Source organism: Neofelis nebulosa, chromosome 8 (assembly GCF_028018385.1).
Source record: "Neofelis nebulosa isolate mNeoNeb1 chromosome 8, mNeoNeb1.pri, whole genome shotgun sequence".
Taxonomy (NCBI): Eukaryota; Metazoa; Chordata; class Mammalia; order Carnivora; family Felidae; genus Neofelis; species Neofelis nebulosa.
Genome location: NC_080789.1, coordinates 52,490,308 through 52,508,196, shown reverse-complemented (window position 1 = coordinate 52,508,196; position 17,889 = coordinate 52,490,308). Strand labels below are relative to the sequence as shown.

Genomic DNA, 17,889 nt, shown 5'->3' with positions numbered 1-17,889 from the left:
GAGCACACACACCAGCAGGGGAGAGAGGCAGAGACAGGGAAGAAAGGAGAGGGGGAGAGAGAAAGAGAGAGAGAAGAATGAATGTTAAGCAGGCTCCATGTTTAGCCTGGAGCCCAACGCAGAGCTCAATCCCACAACACTGGGATCATGACCTGAGCCAGAATCAAGAGTCAGACACACTCAACCACCCGAGCCATCCAGGCACCCCAGTCACTTCCTTTTTGTAGTAAATGTTTTACAGTGTTCCCTTCAGTGTCTTGAAATGAAATTCTTAGATATAATCAACTCGTATGCCTAATTAAGAGAATGGCATATCACCTCAATAATAATATAAAAGAAAATATTTATAATAAATATCAGAGATATTTAATATATAAAAGTCTAGGAATAACTTTACTGACAAATTAAATAATCCAATGCTTACACTTGCACGTATTACCATTTCCAGCGCAAGTGCAGTGATGACTTGTATGTTCTGTTGAGTCCCACATCACAAGTGGTGGTGTCACTGACAGGATTTTCCAAACCAGTGAATAATTCTTAGTATTTTGTAACTAAAAAAAATAGATTTACATAAAGGTACATTCTTGTAGCTACAAAAATACTTTGTGTACAAAAATATTTTACATTTATTTATAAGATGGAGTAATAGACTTACCACCTCCACAAATGTCTGGCAGAATATTCAGAAGTCATGCTGGATATCAGAAGCTTAGTTTTCAGAACTGTTCCCTAGTCAGCAGGATGTCTTTCCCGTCTAGTCTCTGCCCACTAAATACCAGTAGCCCTTCCCGGTAACTGTGATGAGCAAAACAAACAGCCATTACACACCAGCCTTCATGAAGCTGATCGTCCACTATCAACTATTAATGTTTCACATATCCTAGGATCATTGTTTAACTTTTGCCTCTTAACAGACTTTTAAAATGGAAAAAAACAAAACATTAAATTAACTCCCAAGTTCATGCTGTACTCTAGGCTGAAATTTTACTCTAATCTATTTCCTATTTCAGATTATGCCCAGCCCTATTTTCGTATACAGCATATCAGAAGTTATGAAAAGAGATAAATAATAGCCTGAAGCTCAGCAATCTAGAAGTATTTATATTTAAATGAAAATTTTTCTCATTTCGGAATTCCTAGACCAGATGTTAAATCTTCTCCCCTTTGTTTGTAAAAGTCCAAAGAAAATTTCAACATTCTTTCTTCCACCATTTTCAATATGATGGATATCTTTTTTTTTCTTTTTTAAAAAAATATTTATTTATTTATTTTGAGAGAGAGTACATGCACACAAGCTGGGGAGGGGCAGAGAGAGAATCCCAAGCAGGCTCCATGCTGTCAGCACAGAGCTCGACGTGGGGCATGATCCCACAAACCGTGAGATCATGGCCTGAGCCAAAATCAAGAGTCGGATGCTTAACCGACTGAGCCACCCAGACGCCCCTGTTACGGATATCTTAATAATGTAACCTGAGAGCTTTACAGTAGCTTTCTTCTCATGTTCCTATTCCAGATGTGGAGGCCCAGGCCCAACAATATGAAGCCCTACACAAACACAAGTAGCACATTCAGGAGAGAGCCAATGAGCAGAGATCATGTGTAACCAGCGTATATTAAGCCAGTATTAGTCACTCTGTGGGAGAATTATTTATTGCACCTTTTGTGGAAATTTCCCTGTCTCCTTCTAGAATCACTGTATCTTGTCTTCCCAGCTTGGCACCCTTGTGTGGTAGGGGATATCAGGCATACACAGGTGCTCTTGGTCTGTTCACATCACCATTTAAACACTGAGTACCAGCTACTGTGTCAAAGGTCTGGCTGGTGCTTCTTTGGATAGTAGTTTATATGCTGTGCCACAGAACCAGCAAAACCACTGAGACCCCATATATCTGGTAGACATCTGTTTAGACACTCACTTCAAACCCCTCATGCTAATCACCTCTTGATTTCTCGTTAAAATGTATTTCCCAAAAGAGTGATTCCCCCATCCCCACCTCCCACCCTGCTATACACACAGAAAATCCAGGGATGGTGACCCTTTGGAGTCATATTCACAGACCACATCATTTAGAAGCACCCTCCCCATAGTGTTTGTTACCTGCATTCATTCCCAGTCTCTTAGGCCACAGCCACATGCCACAATGTCGTAAAGCATTTGTTTTTATTTGGATGATGACTCTACTTTGGTCCTGAGTACACTCTTGTAGCTTTATCTTCCAAGAATTTTAAAGTTTCGGTGCGTAACTTCTGTGAAGGCAGATGTCAGGAGGCTAAGCAAGTATGACTTCTGGTGGTATTCTGCAGAACTAAATGTCCGTCAGAATCTCTGTCTAGACCTGTAAGCTGCTAAGCCATGTCATATAAGATTTATTGTACTCCAGGGGTGCCTGGGTGGCTCAGTCATTTAAGCGTCTAACTTCAGCTGAGGTCATGATCTTGAGGTTTGTGGCTTTGAGCCCTGCGTTGGGCTCTGTGCTGACAGCTCACAGCCTGGAGCCTGCTTTGGACTCTGTGTCTCCCTCTCTCTCTGCCCCTCCCCTGCTCACACACTCTCTCTCTCTCTCTTTCTCAAAAACAAGTAAACATAGGGGAGCCTGGGTGGCTCAGTTGGTTTGGTGTCTGACTTCGGCTCAGGTCATGATCTCCCGGTTCATGGGTTCAAGCTCTGTGCTGATGGTTTGGAGCCTGGAGCCTGCTTTGGATTCTGTCTCCCTCTCTCTCTGCCCCTCCTCCACTTGCACTGTGTCTCTTTCTCACTCTCAAAAATAAACATTTAAAAAATTAACATAAATAAACAAACATTAAAAAAAATTGCTGGGGGGTGGGGGGGTGGGTGACGCCTGGGTGGCTCAGTCAGTTGAGCATCCGACTCAGGTCATGATCTCAGGGCTTGTGGGTTTGAGCCCCACAATGGGCTCTGTGCTGACAGCTCAGAACCTGGAGTCTGCTTCCGTTTTTCTGTCTCCCTGTCTCTCTGCCCCTCCCCCACTCACGCTGTCTTTCTCTGTCTCTCAAAAATAAACATTAAAGAAAATTTTTTTTTAATTAAAAAGAATTTATCTGTACGCCATACATCTGTAGTGTAGCATCTTCTGGACTTAAAGTCATGTGTTTAACATCATATTAGTTACTTGTCTGGCCTACTAGATCTCCAATCAACCCAGTCAGACTAGTCCTCTGAAATAATTCTAAAAAATTTAATTTTTATCTTGGAGTCCTTATGACTTGCTCTGATGGATTGCATTTAAGAGATGAGAAAAAAGGAGTCAAGGCCACCTGATAGGTTTGGGGAATATGTAACTGGATACATGGTGGTACAGCTTACTTAGGGGATAAAGATTAGTAAGAAACCGGTTTGAGAGCAAGACCGAGAAGAGTCTATTTTGGACATGTGAAGTTTGAGCTACTTTTTTTTTAACGTTCATTTACTTTTGAGACACAGAGCGTGAGTGGGGGAGGGGGAGAGAGAGAGAGGGAGACAGAGGATGGAAAGCAGGCTCTGTACTGATAGCAGCGAGCCCGATGGAAGGGCTCGAACTCACAATCTGAAAGATCATGACCTGAGCTGACATCAGACACTCAACACACTGAGCCACCCAGGCACCCCGATTTTGAGCTACTTTTTAGACATTCAGGAAAACAGTAGAATATGTGAATCTGGAGCTCAGGGCAGGAAATAGTTTTGGGAGTTAAAGTATATGGGTAATTAATACCATAGGCCTCCTTGGGAGATGAGGAAATAAGGTAGTTATAAGTGTGGACAGCTACTTTGAGAAGTTTTGCTATCGTGGGAAAGAGAATTGGGTCATAGCTAGAAAGGGTCGTGAGGTCAATTTAGGTTTTTAAAAAATAGGAGATCTTAAAGCATGTATGTAAGCTAAAAGGACTGATCCAGTAGGAGGAAATTGATGCATAAAATAAAAAGGGTAATTGCAGGAATTGATTTCTGGAATTGGTGAGACATTAGTAGTATGGGTTCCATAGCACAGATGGAAAAGTTAGCCCTTGATAGGACTAGCTCCATCATAACTGGAAAGTAGGCCTAGAGTCTAGACACATTCAAGAAGGTTGGTGTTTGGTAAAAAGCATAAGGGAGAATTGATTTCTTTTGCTTACATTTCCTCATTGAAAGACAAAGTGAGGTCATTGAAATTGAGAGTCAAAAGAGGGTGGTGTTGGAGGTTTGAGGAGGGAAAAGACGACATGAAGTAGTCTTTTCAGGTTGGGAAAGTGAAATCATTAGGGAAATATGAAGGACTTTGTAGGCATTATTAAATACCCATTTGTGTGTAATACCATAGAACACAAGTTAGTTCCTTCATCCTTTTTTTTAAGCATCCTGATATGTATGAGAGAGCAGTGCTAAGAAAAGATCATCAGAAGAAATACGGAGCAACAGTTGATCTTTGGAGCATTGGGGTAACGTTTTACCATGCAGCTACTGGATCACTGCCGTTCAGACCATTTGAAGGGCCACGTAGGAATAAGGAAGTGATGTAAGTGATTTCTCCATCTAAAATTAGAAATAATTTTTAAAGTGTACTTTTGCTTTATTTTGTTTTGTCATATGTTAGAGGTATATGCTAATGAAAATTGATTTAGCCATCATTTCTGATATTTTAAGCTATTTGGTTTTGAATAAGAGTGCAGCCTTATAAAGTGCATAGGCATAATTTTTCTTATTGTGTTAAAATATCTTACGTACAAAGTGTAAATGGCATCCAGTCTTTGGCCCATCATTAAAAATACACTGCTTTCTGGATTATATTTCAGAAATGTTATATATGTTTATTTCTTTTTGTGTACTACTTATCAGGGATTTTCTTTTATGTAACTGAAAAAAATTGTACTTCTGTGGAGTACCAGAACCATTACCAGATGTAAAAGAAATAAAATTTTTACCCTGAACTGATCTGATTTCTTTTACCATTTCAAAAATAACATTTAATATACTATTAAATTTTTTTCTAATGTTGTGGTTTCAGTCCAAAGACTGAATGCATTTTACTAGTACATTATACCTTTATGTTTTGCCATAATTATTAGAAAATAGTTGCTGTGTGTAAAATCACTGTTGTAAACCAAATAATGGAGGAAAAGAGATGGAATTCTAGATGTGAAATTTATTATATAACATCTGTACACTGACCACACACCTTTTTATTGTGAGAGAAATTAGCGAATGACCTTGCTTCCTGAGAAACAGCCAATCCACGCACACATAAACTTACGAGGTTATGAATGTTGTTTAGAGAATGTTTGGGGACAGTAACTCACTGACAGCCCAGTGTATCCAATCATTCTTTAAATCTTACCTTTTCCCTCAGACCTTTATATTTGACCAGGCCTTTTGTAAGCAAACACGACTTAAATAATCACAACTGTAAAAATACAGTCTTTAATCTCATCTCAGGAAATTGAGGGAGAAGCATATTTTTCTGTTTGTTGATTTCAGGAGGTAAAACCAGCTGATATAATGACTTTTGCTAAAACCTGGATATCTATCTGTTTTCAGCAAGGACAGAGCACCTCTTCATGGGAAGAAGACATCCATTACTATAGTGATGATTTTGGTGTAACATCATTTTGAGCCTGCTTTTGCAGCAGCGTCCATTTTGTAAAATCTCTTCATTAATGAAGGCTGAGAGTAAATTTGTGTTTTTCTCATTGAACATAAGTTGCGCCTAACAGTTTACCATGGTTTTATTGTCGTACATACATTTTAAAGCTTTTGAGGCATTTCTTGCTGTCCTAAAAATGGATTAAATAAAAGCATGATGCTCCCTAATAAAGGAAACATGTGACCCATCAGCAGCTAGAAATACCTGATAACTTTGTCATCATGTGCACAGATACACCATTAGAAGAGTTTTCTTTCTTTATATGCACAGAAACTCTGGTTTTGGGGAACACTGATAATGAACGTTGAGAGGTGCTTGAAGTAGTAATAACACCTGTTTTACTATCAAAGGATGCATCTGCCTCACATTATAGCTGTGTTGCCCCCTCAGTGTCTCATTTACATGTTGTCAATGTACTTTTATATGGATCTTATCAACATTAGTAAAGCTTTTCTAAGAATGTTAAGCACTCCTTTAAGGATTCTGTTTTCATTCTATTCATTTCTTTTTTCTTGCATGAAACTCACATATCTCTACTTACTCCTCCACAGTCAGACCTTTCTCATGTGAATGTACCTTATTTTTCACATTAATTTCCTTCTTCTGTGAAAACTCTGTTAAGGCAGAAACCCCAGCTGCCTCTTTAGGAAAGAGGCAAGTGATCCAAATCAGTGGTACTACTGGTTTGTTGTACTTTTTAGAGAAAAAATGATTTTTCTCAGAGCACATTTATGTAGACATTAAACAAACAAAAAATTATGCCCAAAATAATATCTATAAATTCATCGAAGACAGCTATATTAGGTTTCACATTTTCACCTGGATGAAAGTATTCCAGAAGGCATGAACTTTTATTTCTCCCTCACTCTCAGGTTTTGTTTAGGAAAGTGCTGAAACCTAAGAGGCTGCTTTTATTGACTTGCATCTTTTATAGTATTCTTTTGCTTCCCCATCCATCTCTTTCTTCCGGTCATCTTTATTTTTATCACCTACCTCAAGGATCAAATTCAATTTGGCTTTTAATTTTGGTACACACACCTATTCCTGTATGTGTATATATTTTTTCAGTATGCAAAGAATCTTTCTGATACTATGCTGTGTATAGTTTTGTCTTCTTTAAAAAAAAATCAGGCTGTTGTTCATTCTGCAGTGATTTCACAGTCCAGTTGACTGCCTGTGGATAATTTGGGTAAAAGGGATTTTAATGGCCTAGAGATATTCTGTAACATAACTTTTTTTGTGTTTGCTCGATTTTTCCAGATGGAAAAAATTAATATTTTTGTTGTGAACATCAAGCTGCTGTTATATGGCACTCTGAGATCCCAATGAAAATTAATTATGGCATATATAAAATAATCATACAACCACTATTCTACTTCAGTCAGTCAGATTCAAAGTATTTTGATTGTTTTATGGATCCTCTGAACATCAATCACAAAGTTTCGTCTAGTAGATAATTGTAGGTGCAACTGAGGAAATATTTTTGCAAAGCCCATTGATAGGCTCTGCAATGAGGAACTGCTTAATTTATTCTCCATCTATTCCTCCCAAGGTATAAAATAATTACTGGAAAGCCTTCTGGTGCAATATCTGGAGTACAGAAAGCAGAAAATGGACCAATCGACTGGAGTGGAGACATGCCTATTTCTTGCAGTCTTTCTCGGTCAGTGTGGTGTATGCAGCTCTTCTTTTTTTGCACTTTGGTGTTTGGGATCTTCAATGAGTAAAGTCACAGCTACTTAAGTGTAGTTTGGTTTGGGGTTTTTTTGTTTGTATGTTGTTGTTTTTAAGATTTTGCTATGTTTTAGATGTGCTTTGATAGGTGATTTTAGTCTTTGTGGCAATGTAAAGATGGATTCTGATCTATATGCATAATTTTGCCAGAGGTCTGTTAGGGCAGAAGGCATACATTTTCAGGATTGCTAATCATTAGTCTTAGAATTCTGTCCAGTGTAGGAATCCAGCTTAGGGACCTTTGTATCTTTTATATTGATCATCCATATTGATGGACCACAAATGGTGATACAGATAGGAATAACTAGAGTTCTAAAAAACAAACCTTCAAGAAGTTTATTTAGTTTTGTTTAATTTTTTTATTTTGGAGAGAGAGAGTGAGTGGCGGAGAGGGGCAGAGGCAGAGAGAGAGAGAGAGAGAATCAATCTTAAGCAGGCTCTGTGCTCAATACAGAGCCTGATGTGAGGCTCGATCTCATGACCCTGAGATCATGACTGAGCTGGAAGCAAGAGTGGACACTTAACCTACTGAGCCACCCAGGTGCCCCAAACACTCGAGAAATTTAGTATTATCTTCATTTTTAAAAAGTACTCATGGGGCGCCTGGGTGGCGCAGTCGGTTAAGCGTCCGACTTCAGCCAGGTCACGATCTCGCGGTCCGTGAGTTCGAGCCCCGCGTCAGGCTCTGGGCTGATGGCTCAGAGCCTGGAGCCTGTTTCCGATTCTGTGTCTCCCTCTCTCTCTGCCCCTCCCCCGTTCATGCTCTGTCTCTCTCTGTCCCAAAAATAAATTAAAAAAAAAAAAAAAAAGTTGAAAAAAAAAAATAAAAAGTACTCATATTATTGAAAAGGTAAGAATTGGGGCGCCTGGGTGGCGCAGTCGGTTAAGCAGCCGACTTCAGCCAGGTCACGATCTCGCGTCTGTGAGTTCGAGCCCCGCGTCGGGCTCTGTGCTGACAGCTCGGAGCCTGGAGCCTGTTTCCAATTCTGTGTCTCCCTCTCTCTCTGCCCCTCCCCCGTTCATGCTCTGTGTCTCTCTGTCCCAAAAATAAATAAAATAAAAAAAAAAAAAAAAAAGAAAAGATAAGAATTAATAGTTTTCTACTACATTTTTCAGCATTCCAAATGTTCAGATGGGTCTTTTTTAACTTAGTAGCCAGAACTCAGAAACGTTATTATTGTCAGACATGAATTCTGTTATCACAAAGAAAAATTTAAGGAGAAAGAAATTAGAAGTAGAGAGTAAATTATTTTAGATTTTACTCTGGAAATAAAGCCAAAACACTCATCAATATTCAGAATTTCTGATTCCTGGGGTTCCTGGGTGGCTCAGTCAATTAAGCATCCATCTCTTGATTTTGGCTCAGGTCATGATCTCATAGTTCATAAGATCGAGCCTTGTATCAAGCTCCACACTGACAGTGTGGGGCCTACTTGGGATTCTGTCTCTCCCTCCCTCTCTGCCCTTCTGTTGCTCATGCGTGCATGCACACTCTTTCTCTCAGAAAGAAGAAGAGAGAGTGAGAAAGAAAGAAGAAAGAATAGAATTTCTGATTATTGAATTAACTTCCATTTTTCCTGAGTATGGCAGTTATATAATCCACAAGTAATACAGGTTATGATTTACTGGCTTAACTACCTATTATAATTTGTGGGTGCTTTTTGTATGATTTTCTACATATAAAAAAAGAAAGAATTTAAATATTTAATATTTTAAATATTGAATATTATTATTTAAATCATCTATATAAGCTAATAAAATATCACCTATCATTTTATATTTCAATGTCTGCGAAATTCATTTAAACTAAGAGTTCTAATTCAAAAATCATTTTTGAAAACTATTCTGACAGTTTCATTTTTGTGTGTTGTTTAAAGAAGTCTCCAAAACAAAATTGGGTCATGCAGCCAGCTTTATGAAGAGACATTCATTTCATTCGGGAACAGAAATTGCATATTGTCATAGTGATTTGTGTTAACTTTTGATTTAGAAAATACTCATTTTTGGAATCTCAGGCAAAACATAAAATGTAAAGGGGTCAGGAAGTGAACACTGGCTTTTTAATAATTGCTGAAACTTAGAATCAGTAATTTGACAATCTGAACTACAGATTACATATTTCAGGAGGGTAGCAGGTCTTTTTTTTTTCAACATTTTTTTATTTTTGGGACAGAGAGAGACAGAGCATGAACGGGGGAGGGGCAGAGAGAGAGGGAGACACAGAATCGGAAACAGGCTCCAGGCTCCGAGCCATCAGCCCAGAGCCTGACGCGGGGCTCGAACTCACAGACCGCGAGATCGTGACCTGGCTGAAGTCAGACGCTTAACCGACTGCGCCACCCAGGCGCCCCGCAGGTCTTAACCTGCCTAATTAGTCTTGAGCATACCGAGTTATAAATTCTTTGATATAAATTGCTTAGGTAACAGAAAACATATTATATAATCTTACGGGGTTTTTTTAATAGTAAGGACTTCAAGTACTACAAATCAGCAGTGAAAACGACTATCAAAAATAAAGCAACTATAAAAAAAGATAACCATCACTTCTTATATGTATTAGCCAAGACTGATAACAAGGGAGAAAAACCTAAGTCAGCTGGTTTAAGTAAAGAAGGATATAGATTGGCCTTATAATTAAAAGTATACATATGTATGTGACTCAAAGCCCAGCTGAATCCTTGGACTCAGACTGTCATCAAGACTTGGTCTCTTCAAATTGTTCAGGTCTGCTTCTGTCTGATTTGTTTTTACTTTAGGTCAGCCACAAGGTGGCTGCTACCATTCCCAGACTCACACTCTCAAAGCTTTGAAAGCCCAGTGGGAAGACAGACTTTCTTGCCTGATAGTTTGAGCAAAGACTTCTAGGTTGATTCTCACTTCACTAACCTGCATGCTATCACCTGCTCACCTCCAACTAATCATAATAACCATACCTGGCTGTCATGCCCATCTCTGCACAGGGAGATAGTAGAGGAGAGGTATGGATTCTCTTACAAAAGGAGGGAGAATAGATACCTGTTAGTCAAAACTTAAAATATCCACTACTAGGGCACCTGAGCAACTCAGTCGGTTGAACATTCGACTCTTGATTTCGGCTCAGGTCATGGCTCTAGGCCATGTGTGTTAGTCTCCACGCTGAACATGAAGCCTGCTTAAGATTCTCTCTCCCTCCACTCCTCTCCCTGCCATCTGCCCCCTTCTCCCGCTTGTATGTGCACTCTCTTTCTCTCTGTCCAAAATAAAAAAAAAAAAAAGATCTCCACTACCTACTTTAAAAACTCTTAACAAAGATTTTTTCCAGTGTCTGCTATATAGTCAAGAATGTATTTTTTTTTACTTTTTTTTTAATGTTTATTTTTTATTTTTGAGAGAGAGCATAAGTAGGGGAGAGGCCGAGAGAGAAAGGGAGACAGAATCTGAAGCAGGCTCCAGGCTGTCAGCACAGAGCCCTATGCGGGGCTCGAACCCATGAACCATCAGATCATGACCTGAGCTGAAGTTTGATGTTTAACCGACTGAGCCACCCAGGTCCCAAGAATATATTTTTAAAACTATTTGAAATTCCATAATTGAGAGTCTATTTGAATATATTGTGTAATTCATTGAAAGCATGAGAAAGAAAAAAGGTCCTTCCTTTTTTTTTTTTTTTTTTTTTTTTTTTTTAATCTAAGTCTACAAGGGGCGCCTGGGAGGCTCAGTTGGTTAAGCATCTGACTTCAGCTCAGGTCATGATCTCACAGTATGTGAGTTCAAGCCCCATGTCGGGCTCTGCTGACAGCTCAGAGCCTGGAGCCTGCTTCAGATTCTGTGTCTCCCTCTCTCTCTGCCCCTCCCCTGCTCATGCTGTGTCTCTCTCTGTCTCAAAAATAAATAAAAACATTTTTAAAACTTTAAAAAAAAACCTAAGTCTACTAGTCAAAGATTATCTCTAGTTGAATTGGCACTAATTGATTGTCAGATGATTACATTAATTTTACTTACTGAAGAAGTATACTTCAAAAAAAATAGCAGTATACTACAAAAGGCATATAAATTCAGCATTAAAAATTATATATTTGAGGGACACCCTGGGTGGCTCAGTTGATTAAGCTTCCAATTCTTGATTTTGGTTCAGGTCGTGATCCCATGGTTTGGGAAATCGAGCCCCAAATCGGGCTCTGCACTAACAGCAAGGAACTTGCTTGGGATTTTCTCCTTGTTTCTCTGCGTGTCCACCCCCCCCCCCCGGCTTGCTCTCTGTCTCTCAAAAATAAGTAAACTTAAAAAAATTATATATTGGAGAGGCATATTAAAAGGACATTAGAGGTGCCTGGGTGGCTCAGTCAGTTAAGCGTCTGAATTTCGTAGTTCTTGAGTTTGAGCCTCACATCAGGCTCTCTGCTGTGGAAACAGTCCCCACTTTGGATCCTCTGTCCCCTTCTCCCTCTGCCCCTTCCCAGCTCAGGCCCGTGCACTTTCTCTCAAAAATAAATAAATAAATAGATTGATAGATTGATTAGATAAGTAGATGGACAAATAGACATTAAAGGGATGCCTGACCTTGGGCGCCTAGGTGGCTCAAGCAGGTAAGCATCTGACTCTTGATTTCGGCTCAGGTCATGCTCATGGTTCATTGCGTTCAAGCCCTGCTAAATGCACAGAGCACAGAGCTTGCTTAAAATTCTCTCTCCCCTCCCCTCTCTCTCTGCTCCTCCCCATTCTCTCTCTCTTTCCCTCAAAATAAATAAACTCTTTTTAAAAAAGGTTGGGGGGGGGGGGCCCTGGATGGCTCAGTCAGTTAAGCATCTGACTCTTGATTTCAGCTTAGGTCATGATCTCATGGTTCGGGAGTTCGAGCCTCACATCGGGCTCTGTGCTGTTAGCATAGAGCCTGCTTGGGATTTTCTCTCTCTCTCTCTCTCTCTCTCTCTCTCTCTCTCTCTCTCTCTCACTCTCTGCCCCTCCCTCACTCTCACACACACTCTCTGTCAAAAATAAATAAACTTTAAAAAAAAAACCAAAGGACACTAAAAACCCTGAAATTAAACCATTATCTTATCCTCATAACTGCCTGGTTCTAATCAACTGATCTCACCTGGATAGCCATGTATATATACATATATAGATTGTGTTTGGAAAAATGAGAAAACTTGGGAACAGACGAATCAAAGAGAATAATCAATAAAAGATAAGTTAACATAAAAATACCATAACCCCAGGGGCACCTGGGTGGCTCAGTTGGTTAAACGTCAGACTCTTGGTTTCGGCTCCGGTTATGATCTCGCAGTTCATGAATTTGAGTCCCACATCAGGCTCTGTGCCACCTGCTTGGAATATTCTCTCTCTCTCTCTTTCAATCTCTCTCTCTCTCTCTCTCTCTAAATAAACAAACAAACAAACAAACTTTTTAAAAAATACCATAACTCCTGATGCATTGACAAGTAATTTTAAACCAAGGTTACCTGACATTCTGAAAAGTTGGCAGATTTTTTTAAATCTTAAATTAATCTAAGTAATAGCAATTCCTTTGATTTGTTGGTAAATATTATGATTTTGTATCTGGACAGAATGTAACATTCACTCTTCAAGTAACTTTCTCAATACTATTTTAGGGGCCTTCAAGTTCTACTTACCCCTGTTCTTGCAAACATCCTTGAGGCAGATCAGGAAAAGTGTTGGGGTTTTGACCAGTTTTTTGCAGAAACTAGTGATATACTTCATCGGATGATAATTCATGTTTTTTCACTGCAACAAATGACAGCTCATAAGATTTATATTCATAGCTACAATACGTAAGTACCTCTTTATATTTTCATCCTGTATCATAATGTTGTGTTTTGTTTTGTAATTATCTTCCTAAATTAGAAGAGGAAATGGAAAAGATGTCTCAGCTTCTCTAAAAGTACCTACCCACTTCTCACTTAGGAAATTATGTTTGAGCCTGGTTAGTACTTGGATGGGAAATTATGTTTGAGTGTTTACTAAATTCTTTTTTGCTTATTTTTGGAGTAAAAAGATCAATTTTCTACTTTTATAAAATATACAGGTAAATTAGCTTGTTCTTAAACTGCAACTTTTATAAGACTATTTTTGTTTCTATGCCTTCTCTCTTACATAATCACATAACCACAAATAACATCCACAAATCCATAAATGGGCTGGGTTTTATTAAGAGTATTATGGTCAGGGTCACCTGGCTGAGTCAGTAGACCATGTGACCCTGAGTTCAAGCCCCATGTTGGGCATAGAGCCGACTTACAAAAAAAAAAAAAAAAAAAAAGGAAAAAAATTTACGAGTACTATCCTATCATTTAAAAAACATTAAAGCGTAAGTCTTAAATATAGCTAGTGTAGTTATTTGCATATGTGGCATAAACCCCTTATTAGGTGCTGGAGAAGTAATCATTTGTTTTACCTAAACAAAAACACATTGTACCTATATTATAAAAAAAAAAATCTACCTATGTGATAGAACTGCATTTAACTAAATACATTCACACTTACATGTAAAGCTAAGGAAATCTGAATATCATAGGTGGATTATATCAGTATCCATATCCTGGATAGGATACATACACTATTCATATAGTATAATAATATATCATATGCAGGATGTTACCATTGGGGGACACTGGGTGAAGGGTATATGGTATCACTGTGTATTATTTCTTACAACTGCATGTCAGTCTACAGTGACCTCAAATGTTTTTTAAAATGAAGGGGGCACGGAGCGCCTGGGTGGCTCGGTCGGTTAAGCGTCCAACTTCGGCTCAGGTCATGATCTCACGGTCCGTGAGTTCGAGCCCCGCGTCGGGCTCTGTGCTGACAGCTCGGAGCCTGCCTGGAGCCTGTTTCAGATTCTGTGTCTCCCTCTCTGTCTGCCCCTCCCCTGTTCATGCTCTGCCTCTCTCTGTCTCAAAAATAAATAAACGTTAAAAAAAAAAATTAAAATGAAGGGGGCAGCTCTTTCTGCCCTCACGTCCTGTCCCTGTGCTATAATAAAAACACCTTTTGTACTAAAAAAATAAAATAAAAATAAAATGAAGGGGAAAAAACATTACACCCATTCTGCGTGCCTTAATGTCTGCTTTGACAAGAGTCAGATAGCAGTTCTGATATCTTATAAAACCTTTACTGGCAATTAATGTATTCAGGAATAAAATTAATTAGATAAAGTAATATTTTAGGTACTAATATGTAATATGTATAATATACTGTTAATATAAGCATAAAAGAATACAATATAATGAATAAAATAATATTAATACAAAATTAGACTAAATGTGTATTATTCATCTTTATTTTGTTATGTAATAGCGTGAATAAATCTGTGTCAGAGTTAGGTGTTGGCAACTATTTCATTTTAAGAACATATGTGAACATTAAAAAGTCCACCCAAGCCTGAGCCAGATCACAGCCTTTCCACTGAAATGTCTCTTTGATTGCATAGATCTGTTTAGGGAGAATCTACTTTTTCCCCTAAAACATCATTTTGAAAATACCTGGTTGTATTAATTCATTCAACAAATATTTATAGTCACGTCACAGATACCACTGTGAGTTCTTTGTCATTTAATCCTCACAGCAGCTCTGTGAGGTGGGTACTATCACTTGTGTTTTATAGATGAGGAAACAGCATAGAGGTGTTAAGTAACTTAAGGTGTTTCAGCAAGTCAGTATAACTGGAATTTGAACCCACGTAGTCTGATCCAGAGTCCTTGCTCTAAAGTGCTGTGTTATGTTGGCTCCCCATTATTCAACATGAAGAATCCTGTATCTTATACATATTCAGTATAGGTGTTCAGACATAAAAGTATTCTAGAATGGATTACTGCATAGACAGGTCTGTGCAATTTTCAGTTTAATAGACATTATAGTATCCACATCAACAAAACAGTGTTTCTATAGACCTGCTGTGATCTGAAGTATCTCTTAGAAAGAAATGTTGTACCTCCCCTCCCCCCCCACACACACAGATTTACTTCTTACTCCATCCCAGTAATGTTGTCCCTTTGCATTTTTCTCACACAGTGCTACTGTATTTCATGAACTGGTATATAAACAAACCAAAATTATTTCTTCAAATCAAGAACTTGTATATGAAGGACGACGTTTAGTTATAGAACCTGGAAGACTGGCACAGCATTTTCCTAAAACTACCGAGGAAAATCCCATCTTTGTAGTGAGTCGGGAACCTCTGAGTACCATAGGATTGATATACGAGAAAAGTAAGTTGGAATTTTTCTAGTGTTCTTCATAGCCATTAAAAAAAAAAAATGACCTGTAAAAATGTTGGCATCTTCATAAAGTTGATTGATGAGGACAGTAATGTAGAATTTTCAAAAACTTAAAAATTTTGTAAATAAGTTGAATGAGGCTAGTAATAAAATTGAAAAGCCTTATAGGAACATAATTTGACCTTAAATATTTTGTGTCATAAAATGGTAGTTTGTCATGTATACTTTACTGTAGCTCTCTGCTTTTAGTATTTTACTAACATTCAAAATAACCTTTTGTATCACAAGTTTGAGCCAATATTTATTGTGTCCACTGTGAATAGGACACTTTGTCAGGCTTTGGAGTCTATGAAAAATTAGATCTACATTTTGGAATCTTAAATTATTAGTTGTACTGGTGAAAAAAAAAATTACCCAGATTTTCACTTTTCTGTTTGGATCTTTGGGATTTGATTTAGATTTAAAGAGAAGCATTGAGCTTGTGTTGTATTGGAATATATCTAAGAAAAGAACTAAACTCCTTAGAAATATTTTGGGTAATTCCTTAGTTGTTAAGGAATGAGCATTTTTGCTTCAAGTGATTTTTTTTTTTTTAACCAGGAAAAGAACATAAAAGAGTTTTGTTACCAATGTTTAATTTGGGGGTAATGTAGATGTTAATGTTTAATTTAGAGATTGCTATATAAAAGCTATAGTAATTTATTCAAAATACTTTATTTCTGATTTTAATTTTTTTACTTCATATTTCAGTTTCCCTTCCTAAAGTACATCCACGTTACGATTTAGATGGGGATGCTAGCATGGCTAAGGTTAGTGTTTAATTAAGTTACTATGTAAACATCTGAATTAAAATTATCTTATCAACAATGGAAGCAATAAAATGTATTATCTTTACATACGCCTATACGATTTAGGAAATTATTCATTTAAGTTGTTATCCATTGCAGGGGCACCTGGGTGGCTCAGTCGGTTAAATGTCCGACTTAGGCTCAGGTCATGATCTCATAGTTTGTGAATTTGAGCCCTGCGTCGGGCTCTGTGCTGACAGCTCAGAGCCTGAGCCTGCTTCGATTCTGTGTTTCCCATTCTCTCTGCTCCTCCTTGGCTTGTGCTCTATCCCTGTCTGTCTCTCAAAAATACAATGTTCAAAAAAAAAAAAAATTGTTACCCAATGCAGATTATTTTGTTCTTTTTTGTTAATTTTTTTTTTAACATTTATTTAATTTTTAGAGACAGAGTGAGACACAGCATGAGTAGGGGAGGAGCAAAGAGAGAGAGGCGGGGACCCAGAATCCAAAGCAGGCTCCAGGCTCAGAGCTGTTAGCACAGAGCTCAATGCAGGGCTCAAACCCACAGACCATGAGAGACCATGTCCCAAGCCGAAGTCAGACGCTTAACTGACTGAGCCACCTGGGCACCCCTCTTTTCTTCTTTATATCTTTTGTTAAATTCCTAAGAAAATTTTCTCTATTGAGACAGAACATGTTTAACATTATCATGTTAAGGCTGAAATATTTATTGTATCTGTCCTTAGCTTTTAGAAATTGGTAGTTTGTGTTTTTAAATTAACCTGATAAAAATATATAAGCTTGAAAATTTTTCTGTAAAAGTTTTTCTTATCCTGTGCCACAATTTGCACCAAATACTGACATTTGTGTTTCTTCATTAGGCAATAACAGGAGTTGTATGTTATGCTTGTAAAATTGCCAATACCTTGCTGCTTTATCAGGAATTAATGCGAAAGGGGATACGATGGTTGATGTAAGTAATAGACTGAAATTTGAAAATGAGTGGTAACCACTCCATCATTGATACTTTACCTCTTCAGACTAAGAAGCATCAAGTGCTTGGGGTTTTTTATTGTTTGGTTTGGTTTGGTTTTTAAAGATTTTATCTTTCCTTTTTTAATTTTATTTTTTTGAGAGAGAGAGAGACAGAATGGGAGCAGGAGAGGGGGCAGAGGGAGAGAGAGAAAGGGAGAGAGAGAATCCCAACCTGGCTCCATGCTCTGTGCAGAGCCCAGCACAGGGCTCGATCCCACTAACTGTGAGACCATGACCTGAGGTGCAATCAAGAGTCACATGCTCAACTGACTGAGCCACCCAGGCTCATTCCTAAAGATTTTATTAAGTCATCTCTACACCCAGTGTAGGGCTCGAACTCACTACCGCAAGATCCAAAGTCACATGCTCCACCTACTGAGCCAGCCAGGCACCCCTTCTGTAATATTATAATACATTTGTTTCACATTTGGTATATAAAACATTTAGCAACTATTTTTTTATTTGATTCCTGCAGCAGCTTGTGAGATACAT

General features: G+C 38.2%; 1 protein-coding gene and 1 long non-coding RNA gene across 4 annotated transcripts in view; both read left to right on the top strand.

Moving 5' to 3' along the window:
* TBK1 (TANK binding kinase 1) overlaps positions 1 to 17,889 on the top strand; it is a 53,890-nt gene that overhangs the window by 17,718 nt on the left and 18,283 nt on the right. For all 3 annotated transcript variants that reach the window (XM_058742139.1, XM_058742137.1, XM_058742138.1), the window contains exons 6-11: positions 4,339 to 4,499; positions 7,177 to 7,287; positions 12,950 to 13,129; positions 15,369 to 15,565; positions 16,325 to 16,383; positions 17,244 to 17,335. In XM_058742139.1, coding sequence (XP_058598122.1) covers positions 4,339 to 4,499; positions 7,177 to 7,287; positions 12,950 to 13,129; positions 15,369 to 15,565; positions 16,325 to 16,383; positions 17,244 to 17,335 — 800 coding nt within the window. The remainder of the gene's footprint in view (positions 1 to 4,338; positions 4,500 to 7,176; positions 7,288 to 12,949; positions 13,130 to 15,368; positions 15,566 to 16,324; positions 16,384 to 17,243; positions 17,336 to 17,889) is intronic.
* On the top strand, positions 8,183 to 12,652 carry LOC131519286 (uncharacterized). The gene is made up of 3 exons (XR_009265577.1): positions 8,183 to 8,208; positions 8,441 to 9,493; positions 9,714 to 12,652. It is a non-coding gene; the product is annotated as an uncharacterized LOC131519286 (long non-coding RNA).